A 17,545-nucleotide genomic window follows, 5' to 3' on the forward strand; every position below is an offset into this window, starting at 1 on the left:
GACCGGTGGCGTGACTGCAGAAGTCTAGCTTCTACACTGCATTTTCATATTGTCATTTTACGTTGTGAACCGTCCCGAGATCTACAGGCGACATAGCTGTCAACCGTCCCTTATTTGGCGGGAAGGTCCCGGGTTTCAAGGAAGCAGCTCCTCTCCCTCCCTCCCTCCCTGCCAGCCAGGGAGGGGGGAGGCTCCAACTGTGTTGCTTGGCTGCGTTGCTCACCCAATAAGGAGTCTAAGAACAACTGAGGGGTGGAGCTTGCATGCCTTGTGCCGATCAAGTCGGCCGCGTTGCCTGGGGACTCGCCTTTGCTCAGCGCTTCCCAGCGGAGAGGTGACAGTGGTTTTCCTTGCTGCATCCCCTTTGCCGGGTTGCTGCGCTGTGGGAACCACCGCTTGAGGCTTCGTTTGGCTGCTGGCTGGGCTTTCTGCCTTTGGCTCAGAGGGGCTCAGAACGCGAACATACCTGTGCTTGGAAAATCCCTTATTTTGGCTGCTGATCCCTTATTTTCGAGGCTGCTGGTCCCTCTGTAAATTGAAATCTGTAAGGGAAATCTGTAAGTTGACAGCTATGACAGGGGATAGGGCAGCATGCAAATTTAATAAATAATACTAATACATTCTTATGAAGGGAATATGGAGTCAGCAACCTGTGAAAATGGCTTGCAGCCACGTTTTACATATCAGAACACTAAATACCTGTGAGATCACGTACACATGCACACATGTGAACCTGCTTCCCTGCAAATTTCCTTTCTTCCTCTGAGAGGCAGGTCTGGATTTTATTCTGGGTAGAGTCTACCTCTTTTATAACCTTTACTATGTTTCTGTATCATTTGGAATATAGTGCTGTCATGCAATGGGTTGCTTGTTATATTGCTTTCGGCTGCAATGGCATTGGAATGTATATTGTATCTGTCATTCATTGATACCTTTTAATGATTTACAGTTTGTTTCAGGATGATGACTTTGAAACGTCATAACGTACATGTAATCCAATTACAGTGGTGCCCCGCAAGACGAATGCCTCGCAAGACAGAAAACTCGCTAGACGAAAGGGTTTTCCGTTTTTTGATGCGCTTCGCAGGACAAATTTCCCTATGGGCTTGCTTCGCAAGACGAAAATGTCTTGTGAGTCTTGAGATTTTTTTTCGCTCCCCACCCCCTTTTTCTAAGCCGCTAAACTGCTAATAGCCTTTTAGCAGCTAATCCGCTAAGCCTTTAATAGCCGCTAAACTGCTAATAGCGCTAATCCGCTAATAGGGTTGCTTCGCAAGACGAAAAAACCGCTAGACGAAGAGACTCGCAGAATGAATTAATTTCGTCTTGCGAGGCACCACTATATTTGCTAAGTTATGTTACGATTTTTAAATGATTTTGTGTTTGATTGCTAGTGTAAATGATGTGCAGATTTTCATTTCTGCTGTGCTGGTTAATGTTTGATCATATTTACATGCAAATGTGGGACGCAAATTCAAATAAATAAATCCAGCCAACATTTAGGGCTGCTTATCTGAATCTGGTCTCCCAGGCTGACACCCTACCTGCCCACAGACTGTCTCGCCAGAGTGGTGCATGCTCTGGTTATCTCCCGCTTGGACTACTGCAATGCGCTCTACGTGGGGCTACCTTTGCAGGTGGCCTGGAAACTGCAATTAATTCAGAATGCAACAGCTAGACTGGTGACTGGGAGTGGCTGCCGGGACCACATAACACCAGTCCTCGAGATCTGCATTGGCTCCCAGTACGTTTCTGAACACAATTCAAAGTGTTGGTGCTGAACTTTAAAGCCCTAAACGGCCTCAGTCCTGTATACCTGAAGGAGCGTTTCCACCATCGTTCTGCCCGGACACTGAGGTCCAGCACCGAGGGCCTTCTGGCGGTTCCCTCATTGCGAGAAGTGAGGTTACAGGAAACCAGACAGAGGGCCTTCTCAGTAGTGGCGCCCACCCTGTGGAATGCCCTCCCATCAGATGTCAAGGAAATAAGCAGCTATCTTATTTTTAAGAGACATCTGAAGGTAGCCCTGTTTAGGGAAGTTTTAAATATTTAATGCTGTATTGTTTTTAACACTCGATTGGGAGCCGCCCAGAGTGGCTGGGGAAACTCAGCCAGATGGGCGGGGCATTAATAATAATAATAATAATAATAATAATGATAATGCAGTGTGATGTACCTCAGTCATTGTTTCTATAAATGGAGACACCGGCAAAGGCCTCTTTATTCTCCCCCTACTCATAACCACACAGACATGCAGAGCAAGAATGGCTTCAGCAAAGGCTTCCCTTTTAATTTTGCCCCTCACCTCTTCTCTGCCATTTAGCTCTGCCTTGGCTGGTGCCAGGAGCAACCGAGATGCTTCGTGAGAGAGCCAGGTTCTTCGTGTCAAAGCCTCTCTTGCTCTTCCCATTGTGGGATGGGAGTTTGAAGAGTCCTTTGCCCACCTCTAGCTTCCTGCAGGAGGGAGTCAGGGGACAGGGCCAATGCTTGCTGCCCCCTTTTCAAATGAAACTAGGGCCCTCTGTTAAAACTGGGTTGCAGGCACTCCACCTTGGCAAGCCAAAAAATGACACCCTCTTCCGTCAACACAAGAGACCTAATGGATGAGGCTGCAAAGGCCTATCTAGACCAACAGCCCTCTCCCCAACTCGTGACTCCTAGCAACTAATATTCAGAGGCAAACTGCTTTGAACAGTGGAGGGAGAACATAGCATTTGTGACGAGTAGCCACCGACCGCCTGATCTGCCACGAATGTGTCTAACCCCACTTGTAAAGCCATCCAGGCTAACGGCCATTGCTACTGTCCATTCCATTATGCGCCGTGTGTGGGGGGAAAATAGTTTATTTTATCTGCTTTGAACCTTCCAAACTTCTGCTCCACTGGATGGCCCTGAGTTCTGGAATTGTAATAAAAAATGTAAGGTCTTATATATATATGTTCATAAATGTACCAACCAAGCATGTACATAGATATGTGGACCACGTGTCTGGAGCAGCACAGGAAGACCGCCCTGAAACCATTTTGGCTGCCAAACTGACCAAATGTTTTCTCTGCAAGGAGGGAGGGGTGAGGGAACCTTCCCATTGTCTCAGGAATTGGGGAATCACCGTCTCAAAGGAATGGCCAGACTACCAGGAAAGGCAATCAGGTAAGGCATTATCAGATAACTTGGCAGACAGGAATAACAACAACATTCAAATTTCTGTTGTAGACCGCCTTTTCTGTGATGTAGGTATGATGTTTGTGGGGGGTGGTCTTGGGTTACAGCCCTTCTGTGATGTATGTATGATGTATGGAGGGGTGGTCTTGAGCTCCAGGGAAGAGAATTTAAAATGTCTATATAATGGCAGGCACACCTTTGTCCGGGGTCCTCCTCCTTTCTCCTGCGTGTGAGGGGAGCACCCTGTTGCAACAGTTCAATAAAGATCAGGCTTACTAGCTGCTTTGCTTCTTAATATTCTCTGGTTGGCCTCTGTTATTTTCTCGAACCGATGGAGAACCTGCAAAGGACTCTATAAGGGCTCTTGTGTCCCCATAAGGGAATAAAGGCAGGTTTTGTTTATTACAGAATCCTCTAAGGGACTTTGAGGGATGGGTGGGGATCTTGCTGAGCTTCTGGGATTTTCGGAAGACGACTGCAAGGTTGTGTAACTACACAGACAAGGCCCTGTCCGTCCGTCCCCCCCCCCCCCCCCAAAATCCAGAGAGGTACAAAAGACCTGCAAACTAGCATTCAGATGCCTCTCACCCACACAGTCCCCAACCAGGAATGAGGCAAGAAGGGGGAAAAAACCACACCATTGCGGCTTTGCTTTAAGTTTGTATCAAAAAATTGCCAGATGCCAACGTTTATTGGTTTTATGGCCCCAGAAAATTACAGTTTAAAAAACAAAATTGTGAAAACCCATAGAAAAGAGAGAAGATAGAGAGGGAGAAAGAGAGAAAGATAAGGCTGGCCCCTCCAAACTGAATCAATACTTCTGCTGTCCCAGAGGTTGAAAGGAGATACAGCTATGGGACCGTCACGGGCATCACCGAGCTTGGAAAAACCTTGGCTCCAGTTCGAAACTGAAACTTGTGTCACACGCACACAACACACGCACAAAAGGTAAACATTAACTTGGCCCCCAAACGAGAAAAAGGCCACTAAAAAACATCCCCCCCCCCTTCAGCTGACACGGCGCATCAGACAGAAAGCAGGATAGCGACACGCGCATACACCATCCCACCAGGAGGAGGCAGCGTTATCTTTGAACGCAACCCTCAGGCTCCTCACCGCTTGATGTCGGCTTGTCCTCCGTCAACAACCACACTGCAAGATGGGGGTCTGATCCCCCAAAGTCTTTCCTCGCAAACAGGAGCCTGTTTGGTGGGCCTGTCTGTGAGTCAGCGTCAGGCGATTATTTGCAGCGTGTGGTTGTTGAACGAAGAAGACCGCCGGCCCCAGGCGCAGGGCTGAAAGTGTGGCCCGGTGTTGGTGCCTGCGCACAAGCAACGAGAGCACCCTTGCCCGGCACGAGAGGAAAGTCCCGCGTGGAAAGGTTTCCCCGGTTGGCAACAAAAGTGTGGGTGGCTCGGGAGTTATACTGGCCTGGCTATGCGCATCAGGCCCAAGGCCTCCAGGTGCACACATGACCTTTGACCTCTGCCCCCTCTAGGCCAGAGATGGGGCAGCTGCGGCCTCCCTGGACCCCCAACCCCCACAGCGAGAGATGCAACGCAGCCATCTCTGGAAGGCCACCAGCGCTCCACCCATTGCTCTGTCCAAGGCGCTGGGGACCTTTCGGCCCTCCAGATGTGGCCGGACTACAACTCCCATCATCCCTTGCCATTGGCCATGCTGGCTGGGGCTGATGGGGCTGTAGTCCAATTGTGTCTGGAAAGGTTCCGCACCAAGCAGAGAGGCCCCTCTGGCTTTCACCTCCCTGGAACAGGAAATAGTTTTTCTGTCCTCTCTTCTCCTTCGCCAGCCGGACTGTTTCTTTCCAGGCAAACTCTCTTCCTCTTCGTGGAGGGGGGTTGGGGGGAAAGGAGAAACTCCTGCGCTTCCATCTCGCTCGCTGTAGGAGAGCAGGCCGCAGCCTGCTGGAGAAGGAGGGGAGGGGTCCCGGCGCCGGGGTCTGGCAGCTGGGCCCGGCTCAGGCCTGTGTGGCAGGGAGGTTGCTGCTGTCAGGCAGGCCGTCTTGGTGCGCCTCCAGGCGGGCGAGGCGGCTTTGCTCCAGGGCGATGGCCTCGGCCGAATGCTTGCACTTCTCCGATCCGCACTGACAAGTGAAGTATTTGCTCTTGATGTCCCAGAAGCGGTCGCCATAGTCAAACCTGGAGGGCAGAGCAGGGGAAGAGGGAAAGGAGGAAGAAAAAGAGAAGAAGACGACGACTTTGGATTTGATAGTCCGCTTTATCACTACTCTAAAAGGTAAAGGTAAAGGGACCCCTGACCATTAGGTCCAGTCGTGGACGACTCTGGGGTTGCGGCGCTCATCTCGCTTTACTGGCCAAGGGAGCCGGCGTACAGCTTCCGGATCATGTGGCCAGCATGACTAAGCCGCCTCTGGCGAACCAGAGCAGCGCACGGAAACTCCGTTTACCTTCCCGCCAGAGCGGTACCTATTTATCTACTTGCACTTTTGACGTGCTTTCAAACTGCTAGGTTGGCAGGAGCAGGGACCGAGCGACAAGAGCTCACCCTGTTGCAGGGATTTGAACCGCCGACCTTCTGATCGGCAAGGCCTAGGCTCTGTGGTTTAACCCACAGCGCCACCCACGTCCCTTACAGGTGCCTGTAGAGGCCAGGAATAACCTCCAAAGGCACATGCATACCCATGGGTACCATGCTGAAAGTGGGGTGTGTGTGTCTGCATACCTGCATACTTTTGACACACCTGCCATTGGTAGACAGCCCTTGGAAGAGGTGGTCAACCCTCAGTCAGGCCTTTGTGCTGAAACAGCGTTAGCATGACTGATGGAGAGGGGAGGGACTGTTTTTCATCAAGGGAAAGACAGCCGGAACCGAAACCCCACCGAGGTCGGCATTAACTCTTGACAACCTGTGCCGGAGCTGGTGTTTTCCTCTTCCCTCCTCTTCCTATTTCCTCACGTGTCGTATCTTTTTTTTTTTTAAGATTGTAAATCTGAGGGAAGGACTGTCTTGGTGCTGATTTTTGATTTTTTTTCTTGCAAGCCTTTTTTGGCTAAAGGGTGGAGGGGGGAAATCAAGATCTCTTATCTCCACTGACCCTAGCTCTTCGCCGGTCTGAATGTCCCGGCTGCTGAAGAAGGCAATGCGGGGGAAACGCAGGTCCTGGTGAAGCATGAACACCCGGACGGGGATGATGTTGGGGTCGCACAGGTGGTTGATGAAGCGGCTGACGTTCCCGTAGTAACGTGCGTCGATGCAGTAAACCTCACCGTCCTGCCAAGGTGTAGAGGGAGGGAGGGAGGGGAGATCAGACACAGGAGGAACCTAGGCAGTTTCCAGGGCTTTACGTCCATCCAAGACCAAAGAGACCTTGGGCATCCATGAGAAAGGGTGGGTGGGGAGTCCCTCCACCAATGAATTATAATCCCCAGATTCCTAGATTTTCCTTTTAAATAATAATAATAATTTATTATTTATACCCCGCCCATCTGGCTGAGTCTCCCCAGCCACTCTGGGCGGCTCCCATTCCAATGTTAAAAACAGTACAGAATTAAATATTAAAAACTTCCCTAAACAGGGCTGCCTTCAGATGTCTTTTAAATATAGGATAGCTGCTTATTTCCTTCACATCTGAAGGGAGGGCATTCCACAGGGCGCCACCACCACCGAGAAGGCCCTCTGCCTGGTTTCCTATAATGTCACTTCTTGCAATGAGGGAACCGCCAGAAGGCCCTCAGAGCTGGACCTCAGTGTCCAGGCTGGATGATGGGGGTGGAGACGCTCCTTCAGGTATACAGGACTGAGGCCATTTTTAAGAAAAAAAAGGAAGTTTCTAGCATTTGTAGAAGCTGAGATCCAGGGCAAAATGTGCAGGCGCTCGTCTTCTCATTTTGGGGGTGAGAAACTAGCCTGCTCCCCCACTCCAGTGTTTTATGCCACCACCTCCCTGGAAATTTCCTGCTCATGACCCTGAAACAGCTAATAATAATAAGGAGTGTGGTGGAGTCTCCTTCTTTGGAGGTCTTTAAGCTGAGACTTGACAACCATATGTCAGGAGTGCTCTGATGGTGTTTCCTGCTTGGCAGGGGGTTGGACTCGATGGCCCTTGTGGTCTCTTCCAACTCTATGATTCTATGCTTCTAATAATAATAATAATAATAATAATAATAATAATAATAATAATTACTACTACTACTACTACTACTATTATTTATACACCCCCCCCCCCACTCTGGGCAGCTCCCCACAGAATATTAAAACCACAATAAAACATCAAACATTAAAAGCTTCCCTAAACAGGGCTGCTTTCAAATGCCTTCTAAAAGTCAGGTAGTTGCTTATTTCCTTGCCACTACCGAGAAGGCCCTCTGCCTGGTTCCCTGTGACCTCACGTCTCGCAGTCAGGGAACCCAGGTTGTAAGACCTAGCACTTTCAATTCCTAAACGTTGACCAATTTAACTCAGGTTCACCCTGATCTGCTTCCCTGAGCTGGGATCCTTCCTTTTTAAGAGAGGATCCCTCTCTTCAGGCACCCAACTCCCACCCAGGCAAACCTATATAGCTTCCAACAATGATGCTTTAAGTGTGCTTTAAGCGCATTATGCAAATGTGACACTAGATGGCGATGGTGAGCTTATGACAAATTCAATGTATTTTCCAAAACTTTTTTTTCTAAAGCATTTCCACAGTGTTTTTATGTGTGTGTCTAGATTCCACCCAGGAGCCTGGAGATAGCCTCACCTTATTGTCCAGATCAAACAGGTACGAGTCGTCTTCCCTGACATCAGCTTCTGCATCAGAAATCAGTTCCCCCACATACCTTCAGGCAGGAAAACGTGGGAGATGTGAGAGAGGGGCTTGCTGGGCAGCTGCTCCTTGAAGCAGGCAAAGTCTAGTACCGAAACCCCAAAGTTTGGAGAGGAGGGCCTCTCTGTCTCCCTCCTTCCCACCCACCCACTCATCACAATGCCTCTCCAGATGTAGCTGGAGCCTCGGGGATGGGGGAAAGGGAAAGGAGAGCTTTCCTCCAGCACCAACTCACTCGCATATAAAGGTTCCTTGGGGAATCGTCTGCAATGCCCGGACTCCCCATCCCATCTTGGCCGTGCGGTAGAGCTGCAGGCGGACCCTGCGGTGAAGGGAGAACAGAAGGACATTGGTTTCCAGCAGGCTAGAGACACATGCGGAGGCTTGCGGTGGGGCCTGTGGTTTTGGAGGTTCTGAACACAGCAGCAACAACAAAAAGGACTCACTTGATGCCGCTCTGAACCACGCGGTTTTTGCAGTTTCTCCAGCAGGTGCAGGCCTGGTTGCATTCGAAGATCAGGGGCGGCTCGATCTTGTTGAACTCTTGCAGCAAACGGCCGTCCTGCAAGGGGGGGGAGAACAGGAAGGAGAGGGCAAGGAAGTTATCCGGGCAGAGGAAGAAGAGTTTGGATTTTATATCCCGCCTTATCACTACCCGAAGGAGTCTCATAGCGGCTAACGTTCTCCTTTCCCTTCCTCTCCCACAACAAACACTCTGTGAGGTGAGTGGGGCTGAGAGACTTCAAGGAAGTGTGACTGGCCCAAGGTCACCCAGCAGCTGCATGTGGAGGAGCGGGGAAGCGAACCCGGTTCCCCAGATTACAAGTCCACCACTCTTAACCACTACACCACACTGGCTGCTGTTTCCCAATTGCCTTTCGAATCTATAAAGGTAAAGGGACCCCTGACCATTAGGTCCAGTCGTGGCCGACTCTGGGGTTGCGGCGCTCATCTCGCTTTATTGGCCGAGGGAGCCAGTGTTTGTCCGCAGACAGCTTCCGGGTCATGTGGCCAGCATGACTAAGCGGCTTCTGGCGAACCAGAGCAGCGCACGGAAACGCCGTTTACCTTCCCGCTGAAGCAGTATCTATTTATCTACTTGCACTTTGTTTTTGTTTTTTATAAAAAATATTTATTAGAAGTTTTATAGTTACAGAAAGGAAGTATAAGAAAAAAACAATAAAAAATTAACAAACAATACATCAAGAATAGAAAGAAAAAACAATACATCAAAACAACAAGGGGAAAAAAAACAAAAACAAAAACATTTAAAAACACATCCAATTTCCATGTCTTTATCTTTCATTTACTTGTTTCCTCGACTATCCACTTGCACTTTGACGTGCTTTCGAACTGCTAGGTTGGCAGGAGCAGGGACCGAGCAACGGGAGCTCACTCCATCGCGGGGATTCGAACCGCCAACCTTTTGATCGGCAAGCCCTGGGCTCAGTGGTTTAACCCACAGCGCCACCCGCGTCCCTTTCAAATCTATAGCCAGAGATTAAAATAGGGCTTGCCTGAGATGTTGAGATTTCCCTGTCAGCATGTGTGGACAAAATCCCTCCAGGGATTTTGACTGCAAAATGGAAATTCTGCCCGTAGGACAGTGGTCTGCTATCTTCAGGGAACTGTTTCCTGTTGACGTGTCTGCAGAGGAGCTCTGCAAATACACCTTAAAACCCGTTTGCCCTGCAAAGGGTTCTCTGATGTTCTCCAGAGCCTGGTCATTTCACAGTGGCCAGGCACTGAGCAGACGGAGTTGACGCCAGGGACCCCCTGGCACACATCTGGCCCAATCTTGCCCACCCACTCCAGGCTCTGCCTACCAAAATCACCAGCACCCAGTTGACTTTTCCCATGGGTCGACAGCCCTGCAAAGAAAAGAAAGGTTCCTCACCCGGGCCAATTGACCAGGGGTTGAGGAGCCTTTTTGGGCCAGAACTTTCTCTCACACTGCTGGCCAACGTTTGACACAGGTGGGCAGGAGAAACCTACCTGTCACTCACCCGACACCATGACAAAGCCAGGTAGACAATCCTGCCCACCTGCCAAAGGTGATCCATGGGAGGGAAGAGGTGCGTTTTGCTAGTGTGTTCCCCAAGCTCCAAGTACCCAGGAGGGAAGAGTTTAATTTTACTCAATGTATATACATCACTGAGGGACGTGGGTGGCGCTGTGGGTTAAACCACAGAGCCTAGGACTTGCCGATCAGAAGGTCGGCGGTTTGAATCCCCGTGACGGGGTGAGCTCCCGTTGCTCAGTCCCTGCTCCTGCCAACCTAGCAGTTCGAAAGCACACCAGTGCAAGTAGATAAATAGGTACCGCTCCGCCGGGAAGGTAAACGGCGTTTCCATGTGCTGCTCTGGTTCGCCAGAAGTGGCTTAGTCATGCTGGCCACATGACCCGGAAGCTATACTCGGCCAATAAAGCGAGATGAGCACCGCAACCCCAGAGTGGGTCATGACTGGACTTAATGGTCAGGGGTCCCTTTACCTTTATATACATCACTTCCTGCTATATAAATATATAAGGGATTCACAACCAAGGTAAACAAATATGATACACACACAAAAACATTGTGAAGAACAGTTTTAACCATGCCACATCATAATATTGGTGCTGTTCAAATGAACAAGAAATGAAAAACCCTTTTAGCTGTTGCTAAAAGGCCTCTTTGGGGAGAAATTTATGCAAATGAAGCTAAGCACCAAAGCCACAACAAAACAGAGACAATACCCCACTCTGACAAAAAAAGGGGGTGCCAGTTTATATACTCCACTTAGTAGTTTTCCTGACATTTCAAGGTTTCCACCTTTCCAGGTCAGCTAATAAGCCACTTATACTCCCTCAGTCACTCACCTTGTCATACCAGCAGCGGATGCTGAGCTGCCCGCATAAGCAGTTGCTGGAGGAACAGTCATCCTGGCAGGTGCAGTGCTGGGAATGTGAAAAGACAAGGTGTGAGATGGATGCCACAAAGGGGAGGGAGAGGGAGAGGTACCAGCCCCGGCCTGGGGCAAAGCCAGTGTGGTGTAGTGGTTAAGAGCGGTAGTCTCGTAATCTGGGGAACCGGGTTTGCGTCTCCGCTCCTCCACATGCAGCTGCTGGGTGACCTTGGGCCAGTCACACTTCTCTGAAGTCTCTCAGCCCCACTCGCCTCAAAGAATGTTTGTTGTGGGGGAGGAAGGGAAAGGAGAATGTGAGCCGCTTTGAGACTCCTTAGGGTAGTGATAAAGCGGGATATCAAATCCAAACTCTACCTGCAGCCCACAGGCCTTGCCAACTTGGGGATGGAAAGGAGGAAGGTGGAGCAGGCACTACGAGGGGTTTTGCCACTGTGGCGCCCTTGAGACCTTCACCTGCGCCCCTGCAAAGCCTCCCGTGTCCCCTACTCCTCCAGCACTGCCCCCTTAAACACAAGGTACTGGGGACAGTTAACATCTGCCCTCTTAAGGAATCAGATGTCCAATTCCAGATTAGCACAGCGATAGCCTTTTCCGGCTCCTTGCTAAAAGTGTTTCGTTCTTTAAAACTGTCCTTTTTCGTCTCAGAAACTGTTTTTATTTTTGGAAGGAGGGCAGTCGCTACGAAGCCCAGGTTGCCCAGCCAAGGAAAGTACAGTGGTGCCTCGCAAGACGAAAAGAATCCATTCCGCGAGTCTCTTCAACTTGCGTTTTTTTTCGTCTTGCAAAGCAAGCCCATTAGCGGCTTAGCGGATCAGCTGATAAGCGGCTTAGCGGATCAGCTGATAAGCGGCTTAGCGGATCAGCTGATAAGCGGCTTAGCGGATCAGCTGATAAGCGGCTTAGCGGATCAGCTGTTAAGCGGCTTAGCGGCTTGGGGGAAAGGGGGTGGGGAGCGGGGGGAAAAACCCAGGAATCGCAAGACATTTTCGTCTTGCGAAGCAAGCCCATAGAGAAATTCGTCCTGCGAAGCACCTCCAAAACAGAAAACCCTTTAGTCTTGCGGGTTTTCCGTCTTGCGAGGCATTCGTCTTGCGGGGCACCACTGTACCTGCAAATGGGTGATGTTGCGGTCGATGTTCATGGTGGAAGTCTCGCAGTTTTCCGAGATGTATTTGTAGTCCTCTGGGCAGGGCTCGTCGTCCACGGAGTTGACACAGGGAATGGGGACGTTCTCGTAGCCACGGGCCACGTCCCTGGAAAGAGAGAGAGAGAGCTTTAAAGGTATGTCGTGTGTGCAGCCAAAGTGATGTATTTTTGAGTACAGTGGTACCTCAGGTTACATACGCTGCAGGTTACAGACTCCGCTAACCCAGAAATAGTGCTTCAGGTTAAGAACTTTGCTTCAGGATGAGAACAGAAATCGTGCTCTGGCGGCGGGGTGGCAGCAGCAGGAGGCTAAAGTGGTGCTTCAAGTTGTGCGTTTTCAGGTTGCGTTTTCAGGTGACCCGGAAGTAACGGAAAAGGTTACTTCCAGGTTTCGCCGCTCGCGCATGCGCAGACACGCAAAATGACGTCGCGCGCATGCGCAGAAGCGGTGAATCGCAACCCGTGCATGCGCAGACGTGGGTTGCGTTTTCAGGTTGCGAACAGCCTCTGGAACGGATCCCGTTCGCAACCAGAGGTACCACTTTATATTATTATCATTATTCTCATTCTCATTCTCATTATTATTATTACTGCTGGTGAGACAGAATGGATGCAATCTTCTGCTAGGATTAAGACCTTCTGGGAAATGATATATAATGAAATGAAAAAGGTATTTAAATATACCTTCCCGAAGAAACCAGAGGCCTTTCTCCTGGGCATGGTTGGCCAATTGGTGTTAAAGAAGGATAGAACTTTTTTTATGTACGCCACAACAGCAGCAAGAATACTCATCGCAAAGTACTGGAAGACACAAGAACTACCCACTCTGGAAGAATGGCAGATGAAAATGATGGACTATATGGAAATGGCGGAAATCTGAGACCAGGGAGAAGAGTCGATGGAAGAAGATTGGAAAAAATTTAAAGTATATTTACAAAAATACTGTAAAATTAAAGAATGTTAGAAGTATATTGGAATGAAGTTACACGGTTTTAGCAGAAGGGTTATTAAGAATGATATGAACATTAAGTGCTAATGGGTTAAACTGGGAAATTGAAAATTAAATTGTATTATGATAAATCAAAGATTAAATTGAAGAAGAGGGAAAGGATTTGTTGAATTAGATTAACTTGAACTAGAATACAAAAAAGGGAGGTGTGAGGAAGTCGAGGAAATAAGCTAATGAGAGATGTGGTTATAAAATTTGGATGTGTGTTTTTATTTTTGTTTTTCTTTTTTCTATGTCGTATTGTTATATTGTTTTTATCTCAGTTTCTACTGTGGATGTATTGTTTGTTGAATTTGTGTATTGCTTTTTTCTTTTTCTTTTTTTATTCTTTATTGTCTTTCTTGTTATAAGTATAAAATACCTAATAAAATTTTTATTAAAAAAACAACAACAAAATGGATGCAATTCTCTGCTAGGTCCACACAGAAACAGCCATACAAGCACCACCTCGTACATCAGGGAGGAGCTGAAGGCAGACCCCCCCCTTCCCTCATCCAGACACGCCCTCAAACCGCACCTGCTGATGATGCGCTCGGTGCGCACGGAGCGGTTCATAATCCCTTGGCGGATCTTGCGGTTCAGCTGCAAGGCAAACCACACCTCCGAGTTTTCCAAGGTCAGATCCAAGGGCGTGTCCCCTTCTTTGTTTCGCACTTCGGTGTCGGCCCCCCGGGACAGGAAGAGGCTGCTCGGGGGGGAGGAAGAGAGGATTAGAGCCGAAGGCGTCGTGGCACCAACCAGCCAGCTAGCCTTCAACCCCCCTGCAATGCGGAAGGGAACCCCGGCCGGCCTTACAGGACACACTCGTGGTAGCTCTCCCGCGCGGCTATGTGCAGAGGCGTGTCCCCGTGGAAATTGACGGCGTGGAGGTCGCACTGGGCGTTCAGCAGGACTTCCGCAATCTCCGCGCTCCCCGTGAAGGAGGCCCAGTGCAGGCAAATGTTCTCTTCCTGGTTGGGAGAAGAGGGAGGAGTTACAGGAGGATAGGATTCTGCCTGGGGCGGGGGGGGGGGGGTACTATTATTGCAAAGGAGGAAAAGCAGCATAAAGGAACAGAGCAAAGAGAACACTAGGAGAGACTTTTGATTGTACAGTGATGCCCCGCAAGACGAAATTAATTCGTTCTGCGAGTTTTTTCGTTCTACGAGTTTTTTCGTCTTGCGAAGCACCAATGTGTATTGACGGTTTCCCATAGGAATGCATTGGCGGTTTAAAAAAAAAAAAGGCGCAAGACGTTTTCGTCTTGTGAAGCAAGCCCATAGGGAAATTCGTCTTGCGAAGCAACTCAGAAAACGGAAAACCCTTTCGTCTAGCAGAGTTTTTCGTCTTGCGAGGCATTCGTCTTGCGGGGCACCACTGTAGCTCTACGCGTTCAGCAGGCGTGCTGAGAGAATGAAGATTCCCTCTGCTGCTTTTTCAAGCTATAGTTACTTGATAAGAACAGGGCTTCTCTAAATTTTAAGAACGTGCATGCTTGCCTAACTTAAAGTAGATCAGTTGGGAGTCGTTCTAGAGTGAATATTTTGAATAATTTATTTTATGTAACTGACAGAATTAAAATCAGAACTCCTTTTTATTTTTCTTCTATTTTTTGGTGTTCCTTTGGCATTTTCTTTTCTCCCTGGTTTTGTTTTTATTTAGACTGGTTTCTTTTATCTACAGTGGTGCCTCGCAAGACAAAAAGAATCCGTTCCGCGAGTCTCTTCGTCTTGCGGTTTTTTCCGTCTTGTGAAGCAAGCCCATTAGCGGATTAGCGCTATTAGCGGCTTAGCGGATCAGCTGATAAGCGGCTTAGCGGATAAGCTGTTTAGCAGCTTAGCAGCTTGGGGAAAAGGGGGGGGGGAGGAAAAAAACCCCGCAGCAACTCGCAAGACATTTTCGTCTTGCGAAGCAAGCCCATAGGAAATTCGTTTTGCGAAGCACCTCCAAAACGGAAAACCCTTTTGTCTAGCGGGTTTTCCGTCTTGCGAGGCATTCGTCTTGCGGGGCACCACTGTACTTGTGTTATGAAAAAGCTTTAATATAATCTTATTTAAAAAACAAACAAACTTGCACACGTTTCACGTCGCTCTAGTCTTCATCTCTGAAACGCATGGAGCTGCAATAAAAAGTCTTACACCAGTGAGCTCCGGAGCCCAATTCTCCTCTTTGCTCTGTTTTACAAACAGCTACTAAGTCACGATGGATATGCATTTCTTCCATGCAGATTTATGCAAGTTGAACTGATTATCCCACTCGTCAGAAAGCAACAGGCTTCAGGGTCAGAACCACACGTGCAGGAGAAGGGGGTGACAGAACGTTGAGGTGACTGGATGGACTGTACCACTCAAGTGGGATGGGGGTCACATTTATGGAACGCTCACCCACATTAAAAACAACAGAAAACCAGCACATTAACATGGTAGGATAGGACATTTCCAGTACTTTCTATTGGCAGAGAGTTGTGTGCTTTTTAAAAACGTGAATGCACATTTTCTTTTAAAAAAATAATATTATTATTATTTATTAAATTTGTGATAAATTTGATAAGTGAAGGTCCTGTGTGAGTGTCTGGAGGCGGTTGAAGGATGGATGGCGGCTAACAGATTGAGGTTGAATCCTGACAAGACAGAAGTACTGTTTTTGGGGGACAGGAGACGGGCGGGTGTGGGGGACTCCCTGGTCCTGAATGGGGTAACTGTGCCCCTGAAGAACCAGGTGCGCAGCCTGGGAGTCATTCTGGAGGCACAGGTCAATTCTGTGTCCAGGGGTACCAGCTCCACCTGGTACGCAGGCTGAGACCCTGCCTGCCTGCAGACTGTCTTGCTAGAGTGGTGCATGCTCTGGTTATCTCTCGCTTAAAGCCCTAAATGGCCTCGGTCCAGTATACCTGAAGGAGCGTCTCCACCTCCATCGTTCTGCCCGGACACTGAGGTCCAGCACTGAGGGCCTTCTGGCGGTTCCCTTGCTGCGAGAAGCCAAGTTACAGGGAACCAGGCAGAGGGCCTTCTTGGTAGTGGCACCCGCCCTGTGGAACGCCCTCCCACCAGATGTCAAAGAGAAAAACAACTACCAAACTTTGAGAAGACATCTGAAGGCAGCCCTGTTTAGGGAAGCTTTTAATGTTTAATAGGTTATTGTATTTTAGAGTTTTGTTGGAAGCCGCCCAGAGTGGCTGGGGAAACCCAGCCAGATGGGCGGGGTATAAATAATAAATTATTATTATTATTATTACTGCCCTTCATCCAAAGATATTAGAGTGGTTCACAGCATAAAAATTAAAAACACAAAATACACAATACAATCACAAATAAAAACAAAACAACCCCATAACCCCTGCAGGCCAAAGTGGTACAGTCCATTTGGCCCCCTCGTTTCTGAGCACGTGCAGACGCAACCTCTAGTTAATCTAGAGCAAGCCCCACCCACTTTTCTTTTGCGCCAGCTTTGCAGGCCTGAGCTCATCCTGCCCGGGAGCCAGGGGACCAAAAACTCACATACATTGTCAGTCAACGTGACGTCGGCTCCACGGGTGAGAAGCATGCGGATCACCTCAATGTGCTTATGCTCAGCAGCCCAGATAATGGGGGTCCAACCGCCGCTATCCTAAACAAGGGAAAAGAGAGAGAGAGGAGGCTTGTGTGATGGCAACAGAAGCTCTGTGGCTCAAAAGGCGGTTGTGTGCTATTGGGATAATTGCACTGCCTGCCAATTAGCTGCTGGGGCAAGGTCAAGGTCCTAGAGTGGGCATCTTGCAGATACCGTTCTATCAAGAGGACTTTCCCTTCACCTGCTGAGAATTGGACCTCCAGTGCAAGAACAAACCAAATCTTTCCCAAATAAAGAATTATAATGTCTATTATGACATGAGGCATTGCTTTAGACACTTACAGAAAACCTTTATTCAGTGAGCGAGGCTACCCAAACATGATTTAGTTACCGATATTCATTTTGTTTGTTTTTAATTTTAACATATGTTTGTTCACAACAATGATGGTTTTAGGCACATTTGTCTCTTAAACTAGTTTGTGGATTTTATCCATGCTTTAGTTACAATTTCATTTCTGTACTGCTTGAAGAGCTCTTTGACCAAGCGGTTTACAAACCACCTAAATGATTCATTTTTAGCATTGCTGTATTTCAGTGTGTTTTCACAAAAAATGGTTGTAGAACTGCTGTTTCAATAAATCTGTTTTAAATATTTTTGCTCCCTCATACACAGCTTCGACTATTTACACACAGATATGTGTGACTGAGTATGTGCCACAAAAGAATAAACATGCACAGACCAAGATGTGGAGGGGAGGAGGGGGAAGAATGCAAGTCCGCCCCAATTCCCACTTGCAGCGAGCCCCTTTCTCACCTGGGCGTTGACGTCCACCTGCCCTGTGGAAAGCAGCAAGCTGACCATCTCCACGTTTCCATTCTTGGCAGCGTGATGGAGACAGGTAGAGCCATCATCCTCCTGCAGTGGCACCACCGGGATGATAAAAACCAGCAGAAATTTATTTATTGCGGTTTATTTATTCCTTCCTCCTGAAGGAGTCCGGGGTGGCA

The 17,545-nt window shown here is 48.7% G+C and overlaps 2 protein-coding genes across 6 annotated transcripts in view; both read right to left on the reverse strand.

Annotated features, from left to right (window-relative positions):
• Positions 1-17,545, reverse strand: part of ZBTB12 (zinc finger and BTB domain containing 12) — an 86,475-nt gene that overhangs the window by 22,202 nt on the left and 46,728 nt on the right. The window lies entirely within an intron of this gene.
• The window catches only part of EHMT2 (euchromatic histone lysine methyltransferase 2), a 43,345-nt gene continuing 29,614 nt past the window's right edge, over positions 3,815-17,545 (reverse strand). For all 5 annotated transcript variants that reach the window (XM_083424666.1, XM_083424665.1, XM_083424664.1 and 2 more), the window contains 11 exons: positions 17,352-17,453; positions 16,490-16,594; positions 13,805-13,959; positions 13,527-13,694; positions 11,963-12,107; positions 10,808-10,885; positions 8,395-8,510; positions 8,184-8,270; positions 7,883-7,961; positions 6,239-6,414; positions 3,815-5,321 (listed from right to left, as the gene is read on the reverse strand). In XM_083424666.1, the coding sequence (XP_083280792.1) occupies positions 5,141-5,321; positions 6,239-6,414; positions 7,883-7,961; positions 8,184-8,270; positions 8,395-8,510; positions 10,808-10,885; positions 11,963-12,107; positions 13,527-13,694; positions 13,805-13,959; positions 16,490-16,594; positions 17,352-17,453 (1,392 nt within the window). In that variant the 3' untranslated portion in view covers positions 3,815-5,140. The remainder of the gene's footprint in view (positions 5,322-6,238; positions 6,415-7,882; positions 7,962-8,183; positions 8,271-8,394; positions 8,511-10,807; positions 10,886-11,962; positions 12,108-13,526; positions 13,695-13,804; positions 13,960-16,489; positions 16,595-17,351; positions 17,454-17,545) is intronic.

The sequence above is a fragment of the Podarcis tiliguerta genome (genome assembly GCF_965153285.1).
Source record: "Podarcis tiliguerta genome assembly, chromosome: 2".
In the NCBI taxonomy this organism is placed as follows: domain Eukaryota; kingdom Metazoa; phylum Chordata; class Lepidosauria; order Squamata; family Lacertidae; genus Podarcis; species Podarcis tiliguerta.